The sequence below is a fragment of the Lytechinus variegatus genome, chromosome 18, assembly GCF_018143015.1.
Source record: "Lytechinus variegatus isolate NC3 chromosome 18, Lvar_3.0, whole genome shotgun sequence".
NCBI lineage: Eukaryota > Metazoa > Echinodermata > Echinoidea > Temnopleuroida > Toxopneustidae > Lytechinus > Lytechinus variegatus.
In genome coordinates, this window is record NC_054757.1 from 21,778,831 (window position 1) to 21,806,258 (window position 27,428).

At 37.2% G+C, this 27,428-nt stretch overlaps 1 protein-coding gene across 15 annotated transcripts in view; it reads right to left on the bottom strand.

The window, feature by feature from the left end:
* The window catches only part of LOC121431943 (serine/threonine-protein phosphatase 2B catalytic subunit alpha isoform-like), a 116,463-nt gene that overhangs the window by 34,775 nt on the left and 54,260 nt on the right, over positions 1-27,428 (bottom strand). For all 15 annotated transcript variants that reach the window (XM_041629738.1, XM_041629737.1, XM_041629736.1 and 12 more), the window contains exons 4-8: positions 22,921-23,032; positions 14,310-14,455; positions 12,672-12,811; positions 5,875-5,952; positions 2,552-2,646 (exon numbers count right to left, since the gene is read on the bottom strand). In XM_041629738.1, coding sequence (XP_041485672.1) covers positions 2,552-2,646; positions 5,875-5,952; positions 12,672-12,811; positions 14,310-14,455; positions 22,921-23,032 — 571 coding nt within the window. The remainder of the gene's footprint in view (positions 1-2,551; positions 2,647-5,874; positions 5,953-12,671; positions 12,812-14,309; positions 14,456-22,920; positions 23,033-27,428) is intronic.

The following is a 27,428-nucleotide window of genomic DNA, read 5'->3' on the forward strand; positions in this document are numbered from 1 at the left end:
GGTCAAATAATTGAAAGATATCAGCATTTTCTGGGCTTTTGATCATGTGACATCAGAAAGGCTCTGAAAATGCCTTATTTTGTAATGAATGTTTGCCAAACCTTTGTTTTATATTTTTTGTGTTCTTCCACTTACCAGCAGGTTGCCTGACATTAAAACAAATACTGAATTCATTAATCAAAAATCAAACAAAATAATCAAACATTTGATCCCCCCAAAAAAGTGATAATAACAAATTAAAATTTAAATAAATTCAAGTAAATGGGGCTCGTATTCATCACAAAGGAATAAATACAAACATAGAAAAGGCTCTTTGATTTGTTCTACAATATGAACATTACATGAAGTAATAAATGTTACAATCTCATAAATAAAAAATAAATGTAAGCATATGGGTTTAAAGAATATTATACTTAAAACCCTCCATAGTTTCTAATACTTAAGAGGCAGGTAAAATATATGTCTCCTTTACTCTTGATACAAGCAGATAAATGTTTAAATGGAACTGATCCATTCCATACAATGATATAGAACAAGATCAGGAACATTAAAGACCCAGACCGGACCCAAAAATGAAATTGACAAATTATATACCAATCGAAAGCTTATAAGCTACTAAATACAGCATTGTGAGCTTTATTCATTTTCACCCTTCCCAGCTGAGTATTTTGGTTAAGAATATTCCAATTATCGGGCTCCGAACCCGGCTTAGAAAATAAGCTTTATTGTGCTTTTCAAATGCCTCGAGACCGTGACGTCACGTTGTGTAAGAAGCGTCGCGATTCCATAGGTTTGTACACAGAAAAACTGGGTTATTTTTTTGCTTTCCAGATTACGCATTTCATTTTCTTCACTTCCATCACAGAGTGATATCACATATATTTTTTCATACATGCTTAAATTATGAAATCTACAGTTTTGAACTAGTTTTTTTCCATATTTTATTTCCTGCTTATTTGGCGTAGATTTCAAATCTATCTGCATTCAGATTATGTATCACAACTTTTCCTGACATAGCAATTTAGGCCCAATAAGAGCCAAACAAAGAAGTCACAAAAAAGGCAGTGAATAGTTGTAGGTTTCCATCAATTTCAACAGTGAATAATTGTGAGTGCCATTTTCATCTGAAAACGGGAAAAAAATTGGATTCATAATATAGAAATGAAAGAAAATACCCAATGCTTTTGTACACAAACCTATGGAATCGCAACCCTCCAGACACAACATGACGTCATCCTTTCCAGGCGACGTGGGGTGCTCAATCGAAGCGTACTTTGGAGGAGCAGTTTCTTTGATTTTTATCTAATATTTCTTAAAAATGGAAGATGTATAGAATATTTTTGGTATATTTGTATTGTATGAATCATTGCCTTTCTTTTAATATATGATTGTTTTTACACCGGTCAGGGTCTTTAAGATCTGCAACACTTTTGATTTTCAATCCTTATTTTAGGTTGCAGAAATCATTTGATTCTTAACTGCACAAAATAGGATGTAGAGATAAGTGGAATATAAGCATCAGAGTAATCCAAGAGGGAGGAGATTAAATATGAGTGATGTATTAAGAGTTTCGAGTTACAAACAAGAGATGGGTTTTTTTTGCATTGACTGGCAATGTTATCCAAAAATTCATGCTTTCCTGTCATGCAGGTTTATTCCTTACACGTTTTTACATTCATCCAAATGGGGAGGGCTGAAAAGTGATATAAATTGCCAATTATTGGAAAGAATGACGGACAGATTTGGAGGAAAAGCGGAAAGAGACTAACATGTTACGGATTAAACACACTGTCCTGTGGGAACTATAAGACTGGTGCAATCAAAAGATTGTAATTACTTTATAACTTATATCAGACATATTTTTGCATGGTTATTGCCTTGTTAATGAGTCTGGCGAGACGGATGGGTTCCAGTGTTTACTGTGGCTGTGTTCAAAATTAACCCATGAATATGCATGACTGCTGGGAGTTTGGCACATTGCATTGCATGCCTTGGTGAATCCCAACCACACATGAAAACCTGCAATTCTGATCGATGGCTACCCACGAGCTGCCTTCCGTTTTCCTGTTAAACCCTCGATGTGGGGTTATTTTTCTTGGTTTCGGTTTTGATATTTCCCCCCCCTCCTGTCTGAGATGTGGTTAACATAAAAAAGACAGGTCAGTTTAAAAAAAGTCTCTCCTTTACAAATATTTTTCTTTTTAATTTTTGCAGATGTGGGAGGAAATGTCCAGTAGACCAAGTATTAGTGAATTCTGATATTTCCTGTTGTATTATACACAAGAGTTTGTCATTTTGATCTACTCTACAGAAACATAACACACCATGAAAGATTATATGTGGGACTTACTCTATTTCATCAGCCTTGAATGGGCTACACTTTTCCTTTTCACTTTTCAATAAATGTCAAAAAAAGTCACTGGGACTCATAGAGATATATTACTGGGATTACACTGTACCTTGACAGATTAAATGACATGAATGCTTATGGATGGGACTGACACTTTTACTTAAGAGTTTCTGACACAAAAGACTGTACATGGGACTGTACCTTTATTGTTATAGACATCCAGGTAGTTAGGTGCCGAGAAGATGGTAATAAGGGAGGGGAAACCTGTTGTAGGACTCTTCCTATACATCCGATACCTGCAAATTGAAAATAAGAACGGAAAATTTATATTTCAGCGATAAAGATTGTTGCGTGAACCTCTTAATAATTTGCCATCAATGAGGAGTTCCATGGGAACATTGATTTTAATTGCTTGGTGCATGATTAACATGGGTTGTTGCACAATGACATGGGTTGTAGCACATTGACATGATTGTTGCAAAATTTTATGGTTGTTGCAAAACTATATAGTTGTTACAAAAATTACATGGTTGTTGCATAATTAACATAGGTTGTTGCACAATTACATGGTTGTTGCACAATTATATGGTTGTTGCACAATTACATGGTTGGTGCATAATTACCTAAGTTGTTGCATAATTACATGGTTGTTGCACAATTACATGGTTGTTGCATAATCATATAGTTTTTGCAAAATTACATGGTTCTTGCATAATTAACATAGGTTGGTGCACAATTACATGGTTGATGCACAAATACAGTTGTGGCACAATTAAATGGTTGTTGCACAATTGCACGGTTGGTGCATAATTACATGGTTGGTACACAATCACAAGGTTGTTGCATAATCACAAGGTTGTTACCATGTACTTACCACCACAAATATCAAAGTTACAATTAAATGGTACTATATTCATATCATGGGGCCCAAATCGCACTCAGCAAATACACAAATGTTAATCTTTCACAAGCCCAACCCACATGTACAATAGAAGAACAAGTTACTGATGGCTTAAATGGCCAGCACCATTCCATCCTGGGATTTGTGAAGATTTGTTGAATAATTCTTCCCATTTTGGTCCAACAAATGAAAATAATCATCAGGCTATACATGAATTCTGAAAGTTAGCTAATGAAATTATAAGAGTTAAAATAAAAATGATACAAATTGCCTCTCATCCTCCCCAATTCCCCCCTCCCTTCTCCCCTTCCCCGTCTGATTTGCTCGACCACTCTCTCGCACCCATTCTTTCTGTGTGATACAGATTCGAATACAGGCAAAAACCTCTCCATCTTTCTGACTGGAAAACAAACGATTTTGCTAAAAACAATTGGGGGAAAAAATTGTTTCCCCAATTCATTTTTTTTAAATCCTGTTTAAAGAAGAGCTCTGAAGAGTAAAAAAAATCAGATTCTCTTCTCATAATTGAGAATGGTTGAAACGTAGGTCTGCAGGCTTAGTATATGATGGAGGATTTCATGTGTACAAATCATCTAAAGGCCTGTTTGATGTGAGGGCTCATCTATTCACGACATGCATACCCCCAAATGCAACAATTTAGCTGCCATGGTTCCCCCATAAAGAAGCATTAGCGGCCAGCATCGGTAAAAACCTATCAAGACGAATTGGAGACCAAACTCTGTTATGTCTAAGGTCTCCGATCCAACGTCCGGAGTTCGTAAATTTCCCCAGGCTGCATATCAGAGCAAAGCATAAATCCTAAGAGTGGGAGCGAATGTGCATCACATCTCCATTAAGAGTGAAAGGGGACTTCCGATGCTCTATGGCTAAGGTATTAAATTAATTTGTCGGCTGCATGATAGCAACCAAATACTCATTATACATCCCTCGGGGATGAAGAGTCATGGGCACGTATCCTGAAGTCTAGTTTAACTAAGGCCATGATCTAACTCCGTGCTAAGATTACGGGAAGCCAAATATATCAAACATTTGTTTATGTTGTAAATTTCCTCATTTTACGTTGCTCTTTTCTCATGATTTGTCTCGCAAAAATTTACTGTAACCCTATCATCCCCGAGAATTTTGTAATGATTTGAGAGGAATGTGGGGGCGTCGTCGTGGTCTAGTGTTTATGACTCTCGTCTTTCAATCTGAGGGACGTGGGTGGGATTTCCAAGCCATGGCACAACATTTTCCTTCAGCAAGAAATTTACCAACATTGTGCTGCACTCGACCCAGGTGAGGGGAATGGTCACCTGTTAGGAATTTAATCATTGAAACACGGTGCACGTAACAACTGCCCTGCTAAAGCCAGGGTAAATTATGCTGCTTTACTGTAGAGTGCTTTGGAGACTTCTGATAAAGCAAGTGTTACATGTAGATAAGCAAGTATAATTATTAATATGGGATAAATTGATCCTGTAACCAGGTACATCATCTGAACTTCCATTTTTTTTGTATCCCCAAAGTACATGTTATCCCAAATACATGAACTTGATGGATAAATGTTCTAAAATTTTGATTTATTTCCTTGCAAAGGCCTTCATTGTGGCACAAATAAAAAAAAAAAACTGCCAAAAGTTTGCAATCCGAAAGAAGTCTTCACTTTACTCCTCCCAGACTGAACTCATCTTGTCTTGTTGCTGTTTTTTTCACAACCAAATTCACTCTCCACCAATAAGAAGCTTTCAATAGCTTAACAATTCACTGAGAAACTGACTGGTAATTGCTTCATGGATCACACCTTCCAGTTGCAATGATACAGTTTTATCTCTAGCAACTAAATAATACACTATTACCTACCAGTAGATGTTCAATTTATCATCATTACTTGGCATTTGCTGTATTTAAATTGTCTCGGGATGAAAAGTACAACCATTTATTAACCACTAGAGCATACAGCAGAATAGGTAATATATAATGGAGATAAAAAATTGTATCAGATTAATGAATACAATAGTTTTTGTATTAAATCAGGATGAGGTTGGAAAACTTGTTAGAATCAGATCAATCCGAAACAGATTAAAATCACCCCCTAAAATTTTCCGAAACAAGAAAAAATAGGGGAGGAAAACAATTTTCAGGAATGAAGTACCCAACAATTTTGAACAGTGACCTTTTTTCTTTTCTTTTAAAATATTTTAGCAATGGAAGAGAAGAAATCGAACCCGGCGATTGAAAATATATAACCAAACAATCACAAACACTTTCAATTTGATTATTGTCCAAAGCTAAATTTTTTTGGTGATGATTTTTTTACCTGATTGCTAAGAAAGCATGAATGCTTGTAAAACAAGCAGCCAGAGGACTGACAACTTAAGGTCCTCTCCAAGGGACCTGGTAATGAGGATTAATGCCTTACCAAAGGGCACTAGCGCACCAAGTAGGAATAGAACCCGGGTCATCGGAATACAAAACTCCCGCTCTACCGACTGAGCTATCGTGCCTCCTACCACGGTGAAAAATAACTACCAAAATATAGGTAGCTGTCAATACTTTTGAGAAACCATGGCCAATATTCATCATCTTGATGTAAAAGCAGGAATAAAATGAACTGACTTACCCAGTATCCTGTGCCTCGTGTGCTCGGATTATTGAAAGAAGGTTATTCTGTTGTAAGAACTCACAGCAAGCTTGATAGCTGTTATATTAAAAGAAAAGAAAGAAAAATGCAGATTTCTTTAATAACCAACACAATCTTAGGCATGTGTGTCTAGACACAAATATTAGTTTTAAATATTTGACATGGGAAGTGATCAAATATTTCAAATTGGTGGAAATAACAATAAACAATGAATATCCTCAAATATGCATCAAGCAGAAAAAGATAAATGATTGTGTGTCATGCAGTCTGTGTATTTCTTACTCACAGCTTTGATCAGTAAACCAGTCTCCCATTTTTTTATTTTCTATTAAGGGTGTGTTCAATGTTGATTTTCAAATATAAGCAGCCACATGAATCATGATTGAAAACTCGATTAGAAAACATCCAACACAAACACGATCAGCGGTGTACCGTTCAGTGTCGAAAATATAAAGCCGTTTATATGTTGGTCTTTAAATTTCCCGCTTTTGTTAGCACAGCTTTAGTGCGCAGTATGACCCATATCAGCAAATTTAAAGATGTTTCAAAACTATGTCACATTCGCGATGCTCAAGGTCGTAAAATAAGAACTGATCGCGTTTACAAACACATCTTTTTTAAGTTCAAATTTTCCTCCCAATCATGATTTGAAAGACGTTTACTTTTACGACCGGGAAAAAGAGGACATTGAACATACCCTCTGTTCCTCATATCCATGTTTTGTAATCACGTTTTCAATCATGTCTCATGTTGCCGTTTCAATTTGGAAACCGACATTGAACACACCCTTACTCTGTCCAATATTCCCTACTCAAAGCCGGAGGGAGGAAATGCAAATCCCTTTTTAAAAAAGTCCAGGCAAGAAGATTAGAGAGGGAAGTCTCCCAGCATATATATATATCCGCATGGTAAAACGTGGAAGAGGAGAAAGTACCAACCCTAAAAATGACCAAACCCACTGTACAAAGTACTGTCCTTCACGCATAGCGAGAGTAACAAGGACATTAACATAGCGGGTGGGTGTTTCATAATGCTGTTCTTAAGTTTTGAGCAACTTTACGAAGGACCGGTTACCCTTTTGTAGCTGTTGATTTTGTTCCTAAGAAAGGACCATCAGTCTTTCGTAAAAGTTGCTTGTAACATCTTTGCGAAACACCCACTTGTAATTGTAGTAATAATAATACAAACTCGAGGGGGTTTCACGAGGATTCAAGTTTGAATAAAAAAAAAATTACACTTAAATTCTCAAATCCATGTGATACTTGACACACCATCGCATTGGTCAGACCATGCGTTACAGGGCACACACAACTGAGTTTTTGACAATGAGAGTGCGTTAGAACTTGGCATTAAGGTATCATACTAAATCTTTGAGAAAAACCCTTACGTACAACTACATGGCAGTACAAAGAGAGAAGTGACCCTGTTAAATCAACCTCCCTCATTTTGTGTCTGAGCAAGATGTGGGATATCTTGCCCTCAATTGGTGAACCACATACAAATGCAAGCAAAGTTTTCAATGGCCTTTAGTTGTTGTTTTTTTATCTGTTTTTTGTGAAAGTTGCAATTTTGGATGGACTGAGAGTTTTAATGTTTGCTCTGCAACAAACTGCCTGTCAATACTTGAATGCATTAGTAATGCTACTCTTTTTGCCAGAATGTCCAAAATGCAAGGGGAAATGAATAATTCTGCATGCTCCAGTACTTGCGGCAGGGAAAATTGAAGGCGCGTGTCTTTATTTGGCAGAGAGGTTACCCCCTACCAATGTGGCTTCATGTAAATGTACACAGTTCTGGGGGTTGGCTGTGTTTACATGACAAGGATGCAGCTAGACTTGGGCAGTACTAAATTTGGCTAAGTTCACATGAAAAAAAGGCATACAGGCTAGCACAGCTTTGTACATAATAGTACAAAATTTCATGAAAAATAATATAGCTGGTTCAGATGTTGGCCAAGTTCACAAGGGAGAAAAAGACTTTGGTAGAGATTTGAGGTTGGATGCGTTCACACGACACAGATCTGAGACCTGTGTTCGACACAAATTCAAATACATGTAGACTGGAGCAGCATGATATGGAGATCTGAGCGAGGTTGGCTTTGTTCACACGAATGATGTAGGTAGGATACAGCAGACAGAGAAATACAGCGACCCACAAATGGCTATGTTTACATGACATGAGTGAGTATAGACTACAGCAGCTATTTTGATATGGAGTTGGGTTGTGTTTACATGAAAGGGATAAAGATCGGATGTTATATGAAACCTTCTGATTCAATATGCATGATCCAATGAGAGACTGCAATGACAGACAGTTTGTATACACCACTGCGGGTAAAGGGCTCTATTCTCCTTCCCTGCATGTAACAGGTACGGCAGAAAATGGGGGATGCTTTGTGTTTTTATTAGAGTATCAACGTTTGAAGAAAGAGATGATGTGACAAATGATATGGCTGCCATAAAATAGAAAGAAAAGAGGAAAATGAGAAGCTAGGAAAGAGAGTGAGATAAAATGTGATACACTTTTAGGGATGTGTAGAGATAACACCAAGTAAAATAGATAAATACAAGCCTCAATATTTGTTCTTCTCTTGGCAAAGCCACTTTTCCAGGACACAATTCTATACTACATCACAAAATGGGATGTACGAAAGGACACAAGAAATCATGGTCCAAACGGCCAATGAAACAACCACCACGGCCAGACAACAGGTCAACTTCAGCCGTGGTCCTAGGTTCTGATAGCCTCAGATTAATAAGGCATGAACCAAGATAGAAAAACTGAGCAGAAGAAGAGGAAAACAAGAAAATAGGTAGGTGTATAGAGAAATTACCGTTCGGAGATAAAACAGTCAAACTATACACCAAAGGCATCAGGTTGATGCATGGGGGGGGGGCAATATGAAATATCAACAGCAGGTTTCATAAAAGTACTGTCAGTGACAAATTTGCTCTCCACCAATCAAATGTTAGGATTTCATCAGCTCATAACACATCAGGTTTCTTTCAACATGCAATACACTAACATTGCGTGTGAAATCAGGAAAGAATTCTCCCTTTTAGTATTACATCTCTGGTAACACGCAAATAAGCTCTGTGTAAATCTCCCAAAATGCAGCGGTTTGAGTTTGAGTGGACTGCCTTGATTGTGGGCATGGGTTACTGACAATAAGCAAGACGTGTTAAGATCTATATGCATTATTGCAAGATCCTATCTAACAGGGCACGACAGACATATATCAATGTTGACATTCTCATCCAATCATCACCAGGTGTCATAATAACATGCGGTGTATGGAGATAAATCAAACGTTGCACGATTAATGAAACTCCCCGGCTGAAATAAGAATGTCTGGATTCAAACCTGTTGTAAAATGTCAAGTGTTGTGAAGATGGGATTTTTGCGGCAAGCAAGAAGGCAAAAAAGACAATGACAATGACAAAGATTATGATGGTGGTGATGATGATGATGACAATGATGACAATGATGTTGATGATGATTAATATTGATGATGATGCTGACAATGATGGTGATGATGATGGCGATGACGGTGATGGTGGTGATGATGATTATGATGATGATCATGATGACAATGATGGCAATGGTGTGATTATAACTGAGGTGATGGTGGTGGTGATAATGAAGATGATGACAACCAAGAGAAGAACACTGCAGAAACTGACAAATTGTAATGACAGAACCTACTCCCAAATTTAAAAGGATATTAAAACCAACAAAAACAGAAATATGAAATCATTACGATTAAGATCAGATTTGAAGAGAATCAAATCCATTGAAAGATACAAAAAGAACAAGATGTTTATACATAGGTTCACAATATAACCTCCTTCTGTAAATTTGATACAAGCTGCCTGAAAATAAAGGTCAGCAAATTCCGGACTGTTAAAACTGAATGTCACGGAATGAAAGATCACACCAATTTAACTCTAGTTTGGGATTCTCATTACACGCTCAACTGATCGGTAACTCCACATTTTGAATCAGTAGTGTGAAGGGATGGAGGCAAATTGGCAATTCTAATTCCCTCATTACAATCTACAATATGCATCGCTTTAGAAATACAATACGCATCGTTTTAGAAATTATCATTCCAAGCAGTCGGTTGAGTAAATTTCAAGGTATAATTAGATATGAACTAGGTCTCTTCAGATAGCTTTGGGCTTTTTCGATGGTTGAATCAAGTATTCTCACAGAAGTGATACTCTTGTTAACAAGGCTCCTGTCCTTAATATGCACAGAAAATTTGAATTAATCTGCTATCACACTTCAAATTGGCAACAATTCTAAATTTTTACCCAGTCAGTGATATACTTTGAAAATACGAAAATATGGATAGAACATGAGTCCAAATTCACAACGATTGCAAGATATTATGCCAAAGCTGCCCAATTGTTTTTTTTCTCAAGGAAAATTAAATCTAGTGACTTCATTTTTTCATTTAAATCTATTTCTTTTATTACTTTTAATGACCTCAAATCATTTTCCATGTGTAATTGTTAGCTTTCATGATCATTAGAAACCGGAAAGGGAGAAAATGTACCCCCTTTTTTAGCTTAAAATCAGATTAAATATTCATCCTTAAGAATCATTCCAGTACACTTTTCTCCATGTATAACATGCAGTAGATTCATATCTTAAGTAGATCTGGGCCCCGTCCTAATCAACTGCAACTATGGGAGGCCAGGAACGTCAACATCTAAAATACATGTTTCCTAAATATTTTCTAGATATCTATATTCATCATTCTCTTGATAATTCAATGTGCCTTTACTTTGTTTAAAAAGGTCATTTTACAAATGTAAGTAGGAAAAATTATTTACAATGATGGATTTCCATATAGTTTAGACTGATTGGACCAATCTAAACTTGTTGAAAGGTGGGTGCCAGTAGTGTAAAACAAAGGGGTATAATCAATATTCATAATTTATTACAACTTTTAACTTTTAGGACTGACATATAGATATACTAACAGTTGCTCTTTATAGTTCAAATTATTTAATTCCATTGGTGCTCTCTAAATATCAGGCATGATATTCCCCACTGAAAAAAAAATCTGAAAAATAGCCAAGGGTCACTATTATGTCACCGCCAAAGTCCGAGGTGCCCCGGTCAGGGTTAAAACATCTTATATCGAAAGTGGATATGTAAACCAAAGTTTGAAAATAATTGGGGGTTGTTTTCAATGACTATGTGTATACAGCGAAACTGTACACTACAACACAAACTCTGGATGAAACCAGCATGACCTACATACAGTGTGTGTTTAAGGTACACTGAATGCAAAGTGCATAGTGTGTGCGTAGGAGACACACACAACAGGAGGCAGTCAACAAAGCCAACAGACTTTTTGAATTTGAGAAACCTGGGCAGAAGGTGAATGCGTCTTACAGACGGTACTCAAGATCAGGCTAATAAATTTGTAACTGTGTCTAAATTGGAATTTTTCATCCTATATCGTGTCTGTTTCAAGGTTTTTCGAGGACAAATACAGGCAATCATACAGGTGTTTCATCTTGGTTAAGAGAATTTTCTAAATCAGCTGCTCATAAAGTGAAACGAAATGGACTAAATGAGAGTCAAGAGGGATTTCCCTAATAGCCACTTATACTCTGGATTAAGGTCTGGTTCCATGGCCTTTGCTCGGATGAACATTGCTTCTGTCAAAATCTCCAAGCCATGCCAACGCCAAACCTCATCCATAAAAAATGTCTCCTCCTATGTCGAAACATATAATATACAAATCACATTCAACCACCAACTCTGAGTGGTCACATTCTGAATAATCCTCTAAATTCTGAATTGAAGGTCTGCTGACTTTTGGAACTATAAAGACAGGAAAAATGGACAAAGCAAATGTCAGGTTAGCAGTGGGTATCAGTCACAATGGATAGTGCAATAAATCACCAGTGGCAATCAGTAACATTTCTATCACTCAAGATAGACTGCAACCCCAATAGCAGTCATTAACAGGTTGTTCACCATCTGCGATTACGCTATCGATCGCCAGTTTTGATCAGAAACATTTCATTCAAATGTTAACACTAGTGATCGATTGCGACCACAATAGCAATCAGTAACATGTCATTCAGCACTTGTGATAGATAATGCTATTAATAACCAGTGTTGATTGGTAACGGTTAGCAGTGGGTACCAGTAGCAATGGATAGGGCTGTAGATCACCAGTCTTGATAAAAAACATTTTGTTCACATGCTATCACCACTCAAGACAGATTGCAACCCCAATAGCATTCTGTTATGGGTTATTCACAAGTGATAGATTACACTATCGATTGCCAGTCTTGATCAGTAACATTTTATTCACATATTATAACCACTTGCCATTGCTTGTGGAAGGCAATCAGTAATCTGTCACCCTGATGCTACCACAACTTAAATACGCCTTATGCTCAGCAGTGGCATTGCGACAATGATGCATCAAGGTGCCCAATGCAGGATGCCACCATGTCACCATGCAAGTAATAGCCCACCACGCATTGCGCACAATCTCTACTTCACAACATCATAACGATTGGGGACCAGCAACTGCATTTGGACGTTATCGCAATTCGTTATCCGTAAAGATGACTGCTGAATCATGGGAAGTGACTGATTGTGATTAGTAGTCAATCACCATTCCCGATAAAGAAGCACTCAGACAAGTGATTTACGACCACTGGTGATTGATAGCACTATTGATCAAAATTGGGGATAACGTCTGAAAGGGGGGGGGGGGAGTTACAGATAGCATTTCTCACCTGTAAAAGTATGAGCAGCCTCTGACTGAATTGTGACTGAAGTGTTCTGCGCTCTTCTCGCTACCAAAGTCCTCTAACGGATCTGACCATAGGAGATCGCACATAGGACCAAATGCTGGAGGCTCCTTGAATCTGTCCAACTGTCAAAAACAAGAATTTTGAAAAAAAATATATACACTGTACATAAATTGGAAAATTGGTAAAGATTACTTGTGATAATGTGAAATACAATATCAAATCTGTCTTGCCAACAGAAAAGAAGTCAAGAGTTTAAATAGTCATTCAGCACTCAAGAGGGGGAGGGGGTCGTCGCTTTGGATATTTCACTATTTGCAATTAGTTAAGACATGACTTAAATAGAAAAGATAAAGACAATAATAATATATAACATTCATGAGGTGCTGATTATCTAGATTCCTATTCAATAGCGCACTATATATAAAACCCCGGCTGTAGCTCCAAATACTGAAGGCACTTGGTGCATTCAAGGAAGACACACCATGGCTGAGATTCGAATCTGCGTCCCTCTCATTGAAAGACGAGAGTTGCAACCACTAGACCAATACGCCCCCATGAGTAGACGTGAGTAAATACACAAATATTTTACACTGATTCATTAGAATGTTTTTTATCAACTTTAAAATAATCTATATACAATTTTTTTTTAAATCACAAGTTTGCTACATCATATGTACATAGGAAAATGTTAGTGTCAGTTTATCTATTTCACTTTTTTATACAAAACATCAAAGTAACATAATAATGTATGTATAAAAAATTACTTAGAACAAAAATAAAAGACCACAAATAAAAAGTAGTATAGAAGGCTAGAGATCTTGAACCCTAGAGCTAAAGCAAACAACTGTTTTACAAAAAAAAGCAATCAATCTATTAGTCCATATAAAGGACCACTAATACGGTATGCCTTGAAGTTTATAAATAGCATTTCTGAGGCGGTTGTTCTTTAAAGCTGTCGTACAGACAAGCGAGCTGGTAAAGCTGGGGACTAAATGATGTACTGGGGGAATAATCAAAAGGAAAGGAGGTATCTTAGGCTACCAAAGGAAGAGTGGAAGGAAAGTTTCCATGAAATACTCTCTGTTCTAGAAGTTTTAGACAAGGAAATCAGCTATTTTTGCAGGAAGCAGACTTGTTCATGTGCTTTATAAGAACCTAGAAGAGGTTGTGGTTGTAAAATCTGTCCTCTGCCATCTGTTACCACTTGTATTAAACCAGTCATATATATATACGCCATATATGCAAGTCCATATTAAACAGGGACAAAATCTTGAGAAATTGTCAAAAATAGGGACACTGGTTGAATTTTGTATACAGTACTATGGACAGATATATGCAAAGATAGGGACACAGGATTGTCATAGGAAAAAATTGAGTCTCCCCCCAAAAAAAAAAATGAATAAAATGGCAAAAATCCTTGTCAAATAAAGTACGAAATACCTTTTTCAGATTGCTGTAAAACCACAGCTTGTCACAATTTTCATCTTTCCAAGAAACCACAGACAAACATTTTGCAGTAAGTTTTCAATCTCATAAATGCTTTGAATGGGGCGATCGGATTCTAACTTTGTGCAAATTCCTGAATGGCCAACCTGGGTAGAGTGGCAATGCAGTACTTACATTCTTGATGTCGTCTAATGAGTGTATTTCTGGTGAGAGGCCTCCATGGACACAGAGAAACTGTTGGTTCATAACAGCTGCTAATGGTAGACAATCAAACGCTATCATACATGCATTATACACATTCTCTGTGTATTTTATTTTGCCTGTAATGGATGAAAGAATAGGAGAAAAAAAATGAGATTTTTATTAACAAATTAGCTTTCAAAAAGAGTGAAAACGGTAATTTTTTATAGCCAGATGATGATTATTTACAAAGTATACAAATATGTAGTCAGCGGGAAAGGACCAAAAAGCACAAACGCTTACGATGAATAAAAATGATAATGAAACAAAGATCACAAACATATTTCAACATACCCATCATATTCTTTTTTTTCAACATAAATCTTTTTTTTTAATAGTATCAATTATATCAAACCTTGTTTGATCTTTATGACAGATTCCTACAATCTAGTGAAACATTTCACAAAACCCTCATGCATCTACATGTACATGTAGTCAAAATTCTTGGGAAACTTGAGGTGTCTGTCATTGAATGCATATAAATTGGCTTCCATCTTTGCGACTTTCAAATCCCAACCATGAATGATGACTTTGTAGCGCTTCAGTGGAAATGACAACAGGCTTCCAGTAATGAAACCTATTGGATTATAAGGTGAAAAATCATATTCAGCTTCTCCAATCATTCCTGTTGGTTCATTAGAGTTGATAATGGTGAACAAACAAATGCTATCATACATATATTGCACACATTTTCTGGGTGTTCAAAGAACCCCTTTATTCAACAGGATAGCAATATCAGTAATTAAAAAAAATACTAGGGGCCCTGCATACAGTAAAACATGAAAATACTTTACCATGATTTTCTTATTTACAAGATGACTGAAGATACCTACTTGGCATGCTAAGTTCCGTTCTGGAACGTGCCAGCCAAAAATTAGTACACAGACTTCTTGCGCAAAAGCGCCCATCTCCCTAGACGCGCACTACCAAGCTCATCGCACGCAATCCTAATCCTTTTTTGCATCTCAGGCTAAGTGCACTCTATCAAATTGCGTTTTGGTATGTAATATATGCTTAAGTTTGTCTTTCTATTTTGCATAGCTAAGATTGTGTTTTCTGTAACTACCTTTCAGCGATTTATTACGAGATATTTCGTTATTTCAAACGTTTTCCTTCTCGTTAAAAGCTTGCTTCCAATGACTCATGTTATCAGTCCAGTCTGCATTGGCACTCATTGCCTGCATAGACGGGTTGCCATTTTCCCCCACTCCCCTTGGTCTCGCACTTGTTTTCTTGCGTTCAGTAAAGCTTGTGCGACACCCGACTGGAATAATTTCTTCGTCTTGTATTTTCATTCTTGCTTTTTTAATATATTCTCGTCTCTTCCTGTCTCCTTTTTAAGGTAGGAGTTGGATCGGCATCACATTTATTTATTTTGAATTGAAACTCTTGTATAACTTTTCTTTCACAGTTACAATTTGTTTCTTTTCTCGAGGTTGATAACTCGATTGTGTTTATGGTTTAATTGTTGATGTTTGGTCTCTCAATTAGTTAATATGCTAATTAATTTATCTTCCTGTCTTAGAATTTTTTCTTACAGACGGTTTTCTTCTGCCTTCTTGAAAAAAAATTTCTTTGAGGTGGACTTCTTAAACTGTCTTCAGACTTTGTTTCTTTGAGGTGGACTTCTTAAACTGTCTTCAGACTTTGTTTCTTTTAGGAAGCCTCCTCTTGTTTTCATTAATTAGTTCGGCTTAATTAACACTTTAAAAATTCTTTCAGGCGACTTCTTCTGTCATTGACTTCTTCGCTGCAGTGTTTTTTAAAACTTTGTCTTCTTACAGGTGGCTTTCTTTAATAATCCTTTGCCTTTGGACTTCTCTTTTTTAACTGATTAACAGCTCTTGTTTGTTTTAATTAATAAATCTAAAAACTTGTTGCTCCTTTCTCTACTGGTTTTCTTCATCTTTTGTCTCTTGACTTAAGGAGCCTTGGTTGGTTGATTAATTAACAACTTCAGTTTGCCTTAATCAATTTTAAAAAATAATAAAGTATATATTTTTTCAGGCATCTTTGTGATCCTTTCATTCCTTCAGGTCTTGCTTTTGTAGCGTTACCTTGCCATAAATGAACTTAGGAATTTTTGTTCCTTTTCTTGTCCCCCCCCCCCATCCCTTTCTGTTTTCCCTCTCCCTCCTTTTGTTCTTTCAGAACTGAAGAACTCCCAAGAAGATGAGCATTTCTGACTCATCCCTTGATGATCCTACGGCTGTCGCTGGGGTAGTAACAAACTCTGCGATCATGTTTCCCGCGATCAGCAACGGTGAGAATTTGAGGATAACAGAGGGAGTTCTGTTCCTTCAGAAGGGTCCACGTGCCCAAGAGAAGAAGGGTGGAACCGTGGTATCGCGTCCACATGTCCAAGAAAAGAAGGGTGGAGCCACGGCCATGTTCTCTAAAACTGATAGTCAAGGCTCCTGCGACGGGACCTGAAACCTTGTGGGGAGTGTAGCACTAGCTCAGAAAAATATGTCTCCTCCGGGGCTGCCTGACCCACCAGCTATCGGGTCACATCAAGACTGGGATGAGAGTGCGGGTCTCTCTTCCCGACACAGACTAGGCTCGATGCTTAGTCAGTCTCCTGCAGGGAGCATCTGCAAAGGGTTACCAGCCCCTAGTCGAAAAAGAAAGCGGAGCCAGGCCCTCGTCTGGATCAATTCTGACCCCGTCAGATTCGGGTGACGTTTCCTCTCTGCCGACGGTCGGTCCCACTGGGAAGGCTAGACCCAAAGATTCACATCCTCCCCAGTCTCTCACACCTTCTCCTGCTCCCTCGGCGGAGCTCGCTAGGACATTTTCCCTACTTATTCATATTTTCTTTTTTGTGTGTCTTTTCAGAAATATTGTAATTATAACTTTGAGGGATCAAACAAAAAGAGAACATTTTGAAAGTTATGTTGACTATTCTATTGATTTCTTAAAGGAGATTTTCAAGAAATAATTATAAAATCACTGTTCTACTTGTCATTATATTGCTAGATGATTGAATGTCCAGTAAAATCAATTAAGACTGGCCTTGATAGGACATCAAGTTGCCAGTAATAGAATCATTATTTTTAATCTTGTCAAAAGGGCAATATGGTTCTTCTCAGAGCAGCATTATTGTTCTTTTCATTTTGTCTCTTGAAAATATTTTGGTAATTATACCTAGAATTTCATTCTGCATTATATTTACAACAGACTGCAAAATTATTACTCCCTCTTCATTAAAAATGTCAAGGATTACATCAATAATGTTATGACTTTCTAGCTCGCAATAATTTTTGCAAAGAATTTCATTCTTCTTCACATAGATTGATAGAGTTTTGACAAAAAGCAATTTAATATGAATTATAATCTATCTCTCTCAGGATTTTTGTAAGAGCTACTATGGGAGATGAGTTTGAACAATGAATTATATTTTATCCATCAAAACATTACAGACATCATGTTTTATACCTCGTGTCAAGTTGTAAATTGGCAATAATACGGGTGGCTTGATGCAAAGACAATGCAGCCCTTGGCGTCTATGTACCCAGCTGCAAACACACACACCCACGCCCACCCACACCCACATGAGCAGAGTCATGACTCTCCTTCGAGTGGGCCAGATCATGTTTTATTAAAATTTATTGCACAATATTGAATTTTTATAGGGAGTGATCCCCCTTGGTGTGAACGATATTTTATGTTGATGAGGGCAGGGTTGACAGAGACGACGCTGAATTAGCAGACTTGGGGATTACACACACCCAGTACTTCCCAGGGCAGTATGTACATGTAAACTAGAATCACGTATGGGTGGGGTATATAGTCAGTGCCGCCACTTCACATGGTCAACCATGTGTTATATTGATATTACGTTACATCTCGTCACACTGATGGTCGGAATGTACACTTCCGCTCTGTCACGAGATGAATTTATGAAATATATGCTAACACTCTATAGAAGGCTTTGATGTAGTGTTCCCATAGCCTTTGTATTCCGGAACATGCTGGCTAAGATATCTACATGTAAGTGCAACAGCCCCTTTTAATAACACTATACACAGCAAATCAGAATTAAAACAGCGCACACTATGCAATCCAATACAACACAATTTTTTTTAATAAATTGCATTTTGCATAAATGTGTAAATTAAAATCTTGAGGTAGAATTACTTTATTTGAAGTTCGGCATAATGTTTAGGAATAATAAAATTGTAATTTTGATTTACGGCAAGCCCTGTGGTCGGAGTAATGTCTAAATCGGTTTCAAGTTGCAGCAGTGATGCTGCAATTGATGCTACCGACTGAGCTATATTGCGCCTCCTTATGAGTACAGCATTGGGCTGTACAAACAGGATAAAACAAGCCTGAACTACGACCTGGAAACAAAACTTACCAGGGACAGAATTCTTGATTCTGTCTGGAAAACTCACGACCCTGGCATGTTAAGTTTCCTTATCAAATATTCATGCACCCTGCTCATATATTTTTCAAGACAATTGCTCTACAAGGAAAGATCACACCTACACGTAGGTGGCGGGAAGGCGATAACTGCAGGGAAATGCAGGATTTGAACTCTCCCTTTGTTTCTCAGAGAGTCTTCTAAACTACCACAATGAACACTCTTCTTTGCGTCAATATTCAACACCGTTACTTTTACGCAAACCTGTCAACAGGCCATCAAGGCATTAAAGGGTTTGATAAATTATGAATACATTTACAAGCTATCCTCAAGTATGAGGTTCCCATTATTCTCTGAGAGCCTTACCACATGTATGAGGATAAGAATTTAAATTAATGTATTTTTCTTAAATCCATTAACTACTAACTAAATTCAGCCATTCCCATCTAGGCTTCGTACAAGGACCACCCTATTCTGGTAGGCAATGTGCTTTCATTGAATTTAGATTGATACTTCATACATATTCTAAGAACTGCATGTATAACTATAAGGGTATATTTTGTCGGCGGTCATCCGTCGTATCAGTCAATTTTGGTGTTTAAAAAAAATTGATTTTTAGATTTTTGCAGAAAATGAAAGTACAAGTCCTACTATATTCATAACTAGGCAGCAATTTATTTTATTTTCTGAGATATGAGAGGATTTTTACAGTGATGCCATACAACTTTTTAATAAAATGTGCAAATCCCATTGGAAACGTGTACTGTTACCAGAGCAATATAACCTTTTGACTGACCGCGATTTCAATGCACGAGGTCAGCCAAACCGTCATATCGGCACTGGACACTGCATTGACTTTACACGTGAAAAGCGATACGTTTTGACTGATCGCGCGTATTGAAATCGCGGTCAGTCAAAACTTATCGCTTCTTCCCTATGGCATTTTTGTACAGGGAAAATCTAAGCTGCCATATTTTCTCGGATCCTTAGTATTGTGTAAAAATAAAGATCAATGTCAAAAAATTTTCTTGGTCTTTCCAACCATGTATTTTTCTAGCAATGAATATGCTGTAAGACTGGGGAACTAAGTATGAAGATTTTGGTAAACTTTGAAGAAAATTTTCTCTGAAATGGGTTTGCCCGTTGTATGTATGATACAACGCTTCGGATGACCGCTGACGATTTCATGAAATGAATAATCTGTGTTTTTAACTGACTATTGTCGCTATTCCAAATCCTTCTATCTGACTGGTTGAGATCAACTCACCATTGGTTTCGTGAAACATCTCCCAGGGTCACGTAACACAAAGGTCAGCGATTAATTGTACACTTGAATTTCATGATTGATTGTACATTGTCGTCAATGCAATCAATCATAGAAAAATGCTCTACAATCACAACTTAGCTTTGTGTTACAGGCACTTGGTATAACTTCATATCTACCTGAGACTGATATGGGGCTAGTTGCAAAAAGTGTTGTAATTAAAATTATAGAAGTCTAAAATCAGGTGCTAGTCCTCAGTACATGCATTCCATTTTACACAAAAAGCACTAAAAATATATTCAAAGTAATATTTCATCTTTTACTTATAAATCTGTTTCTCTAACTTAGGAAACATCCAAAGCCAGGTGGGTGTTTCACAAAGATTTATGTATGACGTAGAGTCGCACTTAAATACCTATTTGCGTGCCGTATAAAAGGCATTGGTCAGATCATGCTGAGAGGACGCGCGGTTACACTTCGTAATTCCGAAGCTTCGTAATTCCGAAGGTTCTTTATTCCGAAGGTTCGTAATTCCGAAACACGTAAATTGCCTATACCTCGATGTTCGTTAATCCGAAAACGAAAAAGGGTTCGTTAATCCGAACATTTGTGGCGTAATTCCGACGATTCGTTAATCCGAAGGTTCGATAATCCGAAAACGAAATAAGGTTCGTTGTTCCGAAGGTTCGTTAATCCGAAAACGAAATAAGGTTCGTTGTTCCGAAGGTTCGTTAATCCGAAAACGAAAAAAGGTTCGTTTTTCCGAAGGTTCGTTAATCCGAAAACGAAATAAGGTTCGTTTTTCCGAAGGTTCGTTAATCCGAAAACGAAATGAGGTTCGTTAATCCGAAAACAAAATAAGGTTCGTTAATCCGAAAACAAAATAAGGTTCGTTAATCCGAAAAATGAAAACCGGGAAAGCAGAGGCAGAGGCAAGGGGAGGGGGGCGGGGGACACTGTTGCCGTTTAATTATCATATGAGGATGGGAAGGCAAGGGCGGCCGAACGAACGAAATGGGCACTTTGGTGATATTTTCACCTTAAGATTATCATCTTCTTGAAGTCATTGTGTGTTTGATAGTGATTAAGAGAAATACTTTTTTGAAGTGACTTCTTATTATGGCAAAATGTATATTTAGGCTTTATTTTTCGGGAGAGAGTATAATGAGCGAGCGGCTTGGTAAAACAAATTCAAAGGTGAAGTTGTATAACGTTTTTTGTGGTCAATTATTCTTAAAATGGCATTATTGCGAGGTGTTGCGAGCGTAAATCACAAGCTAAACCTTAGGTTATTTCAATAAAAAATGAAAATTAGTTTTTAAAAATCCGACCAGATTTCTGCTGTCATTAAAAAAGATGTGCATCTAACTAAAGAATTAACACGAGCGCAAAACGCGAGCTTAAACATACTGACCAGAAAAGGAACCTGTTAAAGAAAGCATTTAGTGACCTCTTTAGGATGAATATTTCACCAATCGAATGAGAGTGCGAAGCGCAAGCTGAAATTTTTCAATATTCCAGCCTGAAAACTTAACTTAACTTGTATACTTTAAAAAGAGTATTTTATTTCGAAAAAAACATGAAAAACGGCATATTAATTTTTGAAAAAGGAACTTTCCCATTTTGGAAAATATTAATTCCCCTGTTTTTTATTCCATTTTTGATGCCCCCTGCCTCCCTCCCGGTGGATCCAACTTTCGTCAAATAGAGGGGGGGGGGCAATTTTTTTAAGCCATATTTTCCTTGATCGGCAGTTTAAAGTTGATTTTTGTTTGTTTCTTTGAAAGGGTAGTCCTAACAGTCAATAATTAGCTTTATCCATATAAAATAAAGTAAATATGTAATAACATGATAAACCCTTTTTAAATAATGCGAGCGCGAGCTATATATTTTTGTTAATATGATGGGCAATATGTTTGTGATCTTCAAAGCGAGATGCCTATGTAACTAAAATTAGATAATAACTGCTAGCAAGAAGCGCGAAGAGAATTTTTAAATATATAAGCTCTGACCTGATCTAAAGGGGACATTCTAAGAACTTTTTGCAGTTAGCCATTAAGACGATGCGTGTTTTAGCCAATGGCGGCGGAACGTATTTTTTTTTATTAAAATGACATCCCCTCCAATACAAATCCTATTATCTAGAGGTTGCTCGCACGCTTCCAACACACTTGATCCCCTGCATCTTTAATTAAACCATTTGCTTATAGGCAGCAATTGCTCAGATAAAATCGAAATTAGCCTATGCTTGATCAGGGCGCCATTCTTAATGAAATACATGCTTTGGCCCCAACACACGCATGTATCATCGATCGTTATTACTATCATTGCATAATATCGTGTAATCTTGTAATGACAACATCGTTTTTGTTACCAAAATGAATTATTTTCATTTTCGGAAATACGAACCTTATTTAATTTTCGGATTAACGAACCATATTTCGTTTTCGGATTAACGAACCTTATTTCGTTTTCGGATTAACGAACCTTCGGAATTACGAACCTTATTTCGTTTTCGGATTAACGAACCTTCGGAATTACGAACCTTATTTTGTTTTCGGATTAACGAACCTTCGGAATTACGAACCTTATTTCGTTTTCGGATTAACGAACCTTCGGAATTACGAACCTTATTTCGTTTTCGGATTGACGAACCTTCGGAATTACGAACCTTCGGAATTACGAACCTTCGGAAATACGAACCTTCGGAATAACCGAACCTTCGGAATTACGAAGCTTCGGAATTACGGTTGTATGCGGGACGCGCACTACTGCAGATTGATCAATAAGAATGCGTGTTGCATATCATGTACGCACTGGCATGTAGGTGCCACTATAATAAATTCATACTTAATCTTTGTGAAACACCCCAAGTCTGTTTCGGTAACTTAGGAAAGAATATGTATACTTACACTCTGTTTTAAATGTGAAGTATTCTGTGAGGTGCCGGCACTCGTGGTTTCCTCGTAACATGAACAGCGTTTTTGGACACAATATCTTCAAACTCCAGAGATATAGCACACACTGCAGGTTAAAAAAAGGAAAATGTTTGTGTAAATATATTATCAAGAAAGCAAGCAGTCAACAAACATCATGAAGGATTATTATAAATTCATCCCCCCCCCCCTTTTTATTTGGGGACAGAATATTACAATGTATATCTCGTGAATACAATAAACAAATGATAGATTAATCAGACACAATGAAATAATCAAAAATACATTTTCCTTCATATTGGGAAAATCTTAACATCAACTTTTAATCAGCATATGCATGTTATAGGAAATCTTGCAATGTCATAAAGAAATTATTCTTTTAATCTCTGATTTATCATTCATGTCAAAAGGCAACGTTGCACCGGTTTTCAATACCACAATCACATACAATACTTCATTGATCACAGTAAATGGTACAATTATTGACATTTCCAAAGGAGTTGCATTTGCACAGATTTTAACAGGTGCAACTTGTTAAATTCTTACATTCAACAGAGTGATTTCTATACTCCCACTTCTGAAAGGGGTATAAGAGTTATGTTACAGTTACCCCTCCGCGAACACCTGCTAGCTTCAAGAAGAAAGTCAAAGAAACAGTTTAAATTCCATGCAATCGATCAATTGGCTCCCCATACATACAAATGCAAGCATATCCAATCTTGGCAAGCATGAAATTGTCCAATATTGCTCATTCACATCCAGACCGTGGCATCTCCGTATTGCGCTCCCATCCCCCACCGATACAATGCCTTGATTTTACATGATTTGGATTTCCATAGAAAAATCTTATTTTTAATACCCTGTCCTTCGATGCAAAGCTGAAAAGAACCACGATATAATGCCCTTTGCTTGGAATAAATTGGAGGGGGCATATAAAAGTGAATGTGCAGAAGACAAAGGAATGAAAGATGAATGAGAGAAGAAAATGTATGGATGGGAGGATGACAAATTATCAGATGAATAGAGCTTTGCAAGTATGATATATTTCTATGAAAATGGATGAATATAAAGTTCAATACTATTCAATGGAGAAAGACAATACAAATGAAACACAATTCGACCTTCCTATGCCTTCTATTAAACAGAATGGATCCATATTTAACCCGATTCATAAACATTATTAACACAAAAATAACAAAATGCTTGAAAATAAATGGATATGAAGCACATTTCACTATTTTCTATTTTTTTAAAACACAAACCTGAACATATTTTCACACTTTTTTACTTCTTCCACATTTTTTGTTTATTGACATCACAGATATATTCATTAAATACAACAAGTGGAATGCCTCTGGCCGTCTCACCTGCATCACGCGGTTCAATATAGCAGCAGTGCTGACTTTGCATACTACTCTAACTCGCACAAGATGTTCAGTGATACATGGTTACTCTTATGTCCTCTTTTTATGAACTAGACCAATAAACTTACAGAGATATGATGGTTATTCAACAAAAAACCCCAACTTGGCCAAAGTTCATTGACCTTACATGACCTTTGACCTTGATCATGTGACCTGAAACTGGAACAAGATGTTCAGTGATACTTGATTACTCTTATGTACAAGTTTCATGAATCAGATCCATAAACTTTCAAAGTTATGATGGTAATTCAACAGATACACCCAATTCGGCTAAAGTTCATTGACCTTTGACATTGGACATGTAACCTGAAACACGCACAGGATGTTCAGTGATACTTGGTTACTCTAATGTCCAAGTTTAACGAACTAGACCAATAAACTTTCAAAGTTATGATGGTAATTCAACAGATACCCCCGATTCGGCCAAAGTTCATTGACCCTAAATGACCTTTGACCTTAATCATGAGACCTGAAACTTGCACAAAATGTTCAGTGATGCTTGATTACTATTATGTCCAAGTTTCATGAATCAGATCCATAAACTTTCAAAGTTATGATGGGAATTCAACAGATATCCCCAATTCGGCCAAAGTTCATTGACCCTAAATGACCTTTGACCTTGATCATGTGACCTGAAACTTGCACAAAATGTTCAGTGATGCTTGATTACTATCATGTCCAAGTTTCATGAATCAGATCCATAAACTTTCAAAGTTATGATGGGAATTTAACAGATATCCCCAATTCGTCCAAAGTTCATTGACCCTAAATGACCTTTGACCTTGGTCATGTGACGTGAAACTCATACAGGATGTTCATTGATACTTGATTAACCTTATGTCCAAGTTTCATGAACTAGGTCCATATATTTTCTAAGTTATGATGACATTTCAAAAACTTAACCTCAGGTTAAGATTTCGATGTTGATTCCTCCAACATGGTCTAAGTTCATTGACCCTAAATGACCTTTGACCTTGGTCATGTGACATGAAACTCTAATAGGATGTTCAGTAATACTTGATTAACCTTATGGCCAAGTTTTATTAACTAGGTCCATATACTTTCTAAGTTATGATGTCATTTCAAAAACTTAACCTCAGGTTAAGATTTGATGTTGACGCCGCCGCCGCCGTCGCCGTCGGAAAAGCGGCGCCTATAGTCTCACTTTGCTTCGCAGGTGAGACAAAAACAAGACTGACAACAAAGTAAACCTGAGCATAATTTAATTCTGTGGAATCGGTTGGAAATATATTCATGAGTGGGCACTGGACTGAGTGGTTAATAAGAATGGAGGAAAATCACTGCCCTAAAGTTTTCAAAGAAAATCAGAGCTACTGAAATCCTTGCATCACAAGTTTTCAACAGAAAATCAGAGCAAGACTCACAATTAAAATGAAGACCATGACAGTACAGTGTCTGCATTTCATTTTCATGTAAAATCTAGAGTCAGTGATTTTCACTCGACAACTGTTATAAGCTACTGAAATCCTTCCATCTGATTGGCTCAAAGTAAATCGGTCAGTAGAAATTTCTGACAATATTGCTCAATGAAACAGCCACCCGTTCCATGTAACCAAAAGGCAGAATAGGCCTATATTACCCAAGGCATAACTTTGACTGAAGGCTTGCCAAACGTTATACATTTTTCAAAGAAGGGATGAATACATCTGTCACTTTGGAAATGAAAAGAAGACTCTATTCCTGGATAAAGTGATGATAAGAAGTATCAGTACTGTAAAGTGTAAGCGCACTGTGCAAAAGAAAGGGGATTTCCCACGTTATCAGAAAAGCAAGGCACAAAAAAACACATTACATTGACACACCACAACTGACAGGCATTGACGTGAATAATATATGAGACAGTACAACTCCAAACCCTGGGACGAATATAAAAGGCTTTATTCATAATGCCTCTCCCATCTTGTTAATTTGCATTTAACTTCTTTAATAAGGCAATGGGATAAGATTGGAGGACACCCTTGCAAGACGTAGTGAAGATCAGGGGGCCCCTGTTTCATAAAGCTGATCGTAAGTTAAGAGTGACTTTTTAGAACGACTGGTGATCCTTTCTTGTGGTAAATGATATTCACCATTAAATGTTCGTTGGTGATTATTTAGCATGTCAGAAAGGTTCACCAGTCGTTCTTGGAACCCCCAACAGAGGTCAAGGGTCATGTCAAATTTGAAGTGAAATACTATCATCGTTCCACTTACATGCACCTACAGAAGATGCACATAACCGAAGACTGAATTTGCAGGCCTTAATCAATTTCTATGTCCTTCAAGGACAAGGTCGCATTTATACAGGGCACATTTCTATACTAGAGCACAAAAGGGGAAAAGATACAAGGCCCTTGATGGCCAAAGATTATTTCACGTTCTAAAGTCAAGAGGGTCTAAAATTTTAAACAACAAACCAAGGTTTGGCTTTGATATGGATAAGATTATTGGAAATATGATGGGTTGGTGAGAGGATTAAAGAGAGAATCAGACTCCCCTGAGGCACTGGCAAAAGGTTTATGTGTAAAACCCTTGATTGGTTGCTGGAGTGGGGTAAACCAGGGGCTTCAACATCTTGGGTAAATGAGCACTTCATACAACCATCTATCCCTACCACCCCCAAAGACCATTCACCACCACACCCCCCCCCCCCAAAAAAAATAATAAAAATACATTAAAAATATTAATAATAAATAAATGAATGAACAAACGAACGAACAAACAAATGAACAAAAAAAAAACAAATAAATGAATAAAAACATTAGATGAACTGGGTTTTAATGCATTCTTAAGTTTTATCTCCAGATTCAGAAGGGACATTACAGTCAACACAAGGGAGGGGAGGGAGTTTCTATACATTCTCTAATGACCCTCGACTTGAAATGATGGATGTGGGGCAAGGCTTGGAGAAGGAGTCCCTACGCACCCTCTTATTTGAGAGTAATGATTGGGGCAGGTGGGGTTGACTCCGGTATTAAGGGGTGGGATGGAACAAGTGAGAGGCTTTTGCTTCAAGGGGTGGAGGGGTAGTAGACTCCCAATGGACCATCTATACAGTGG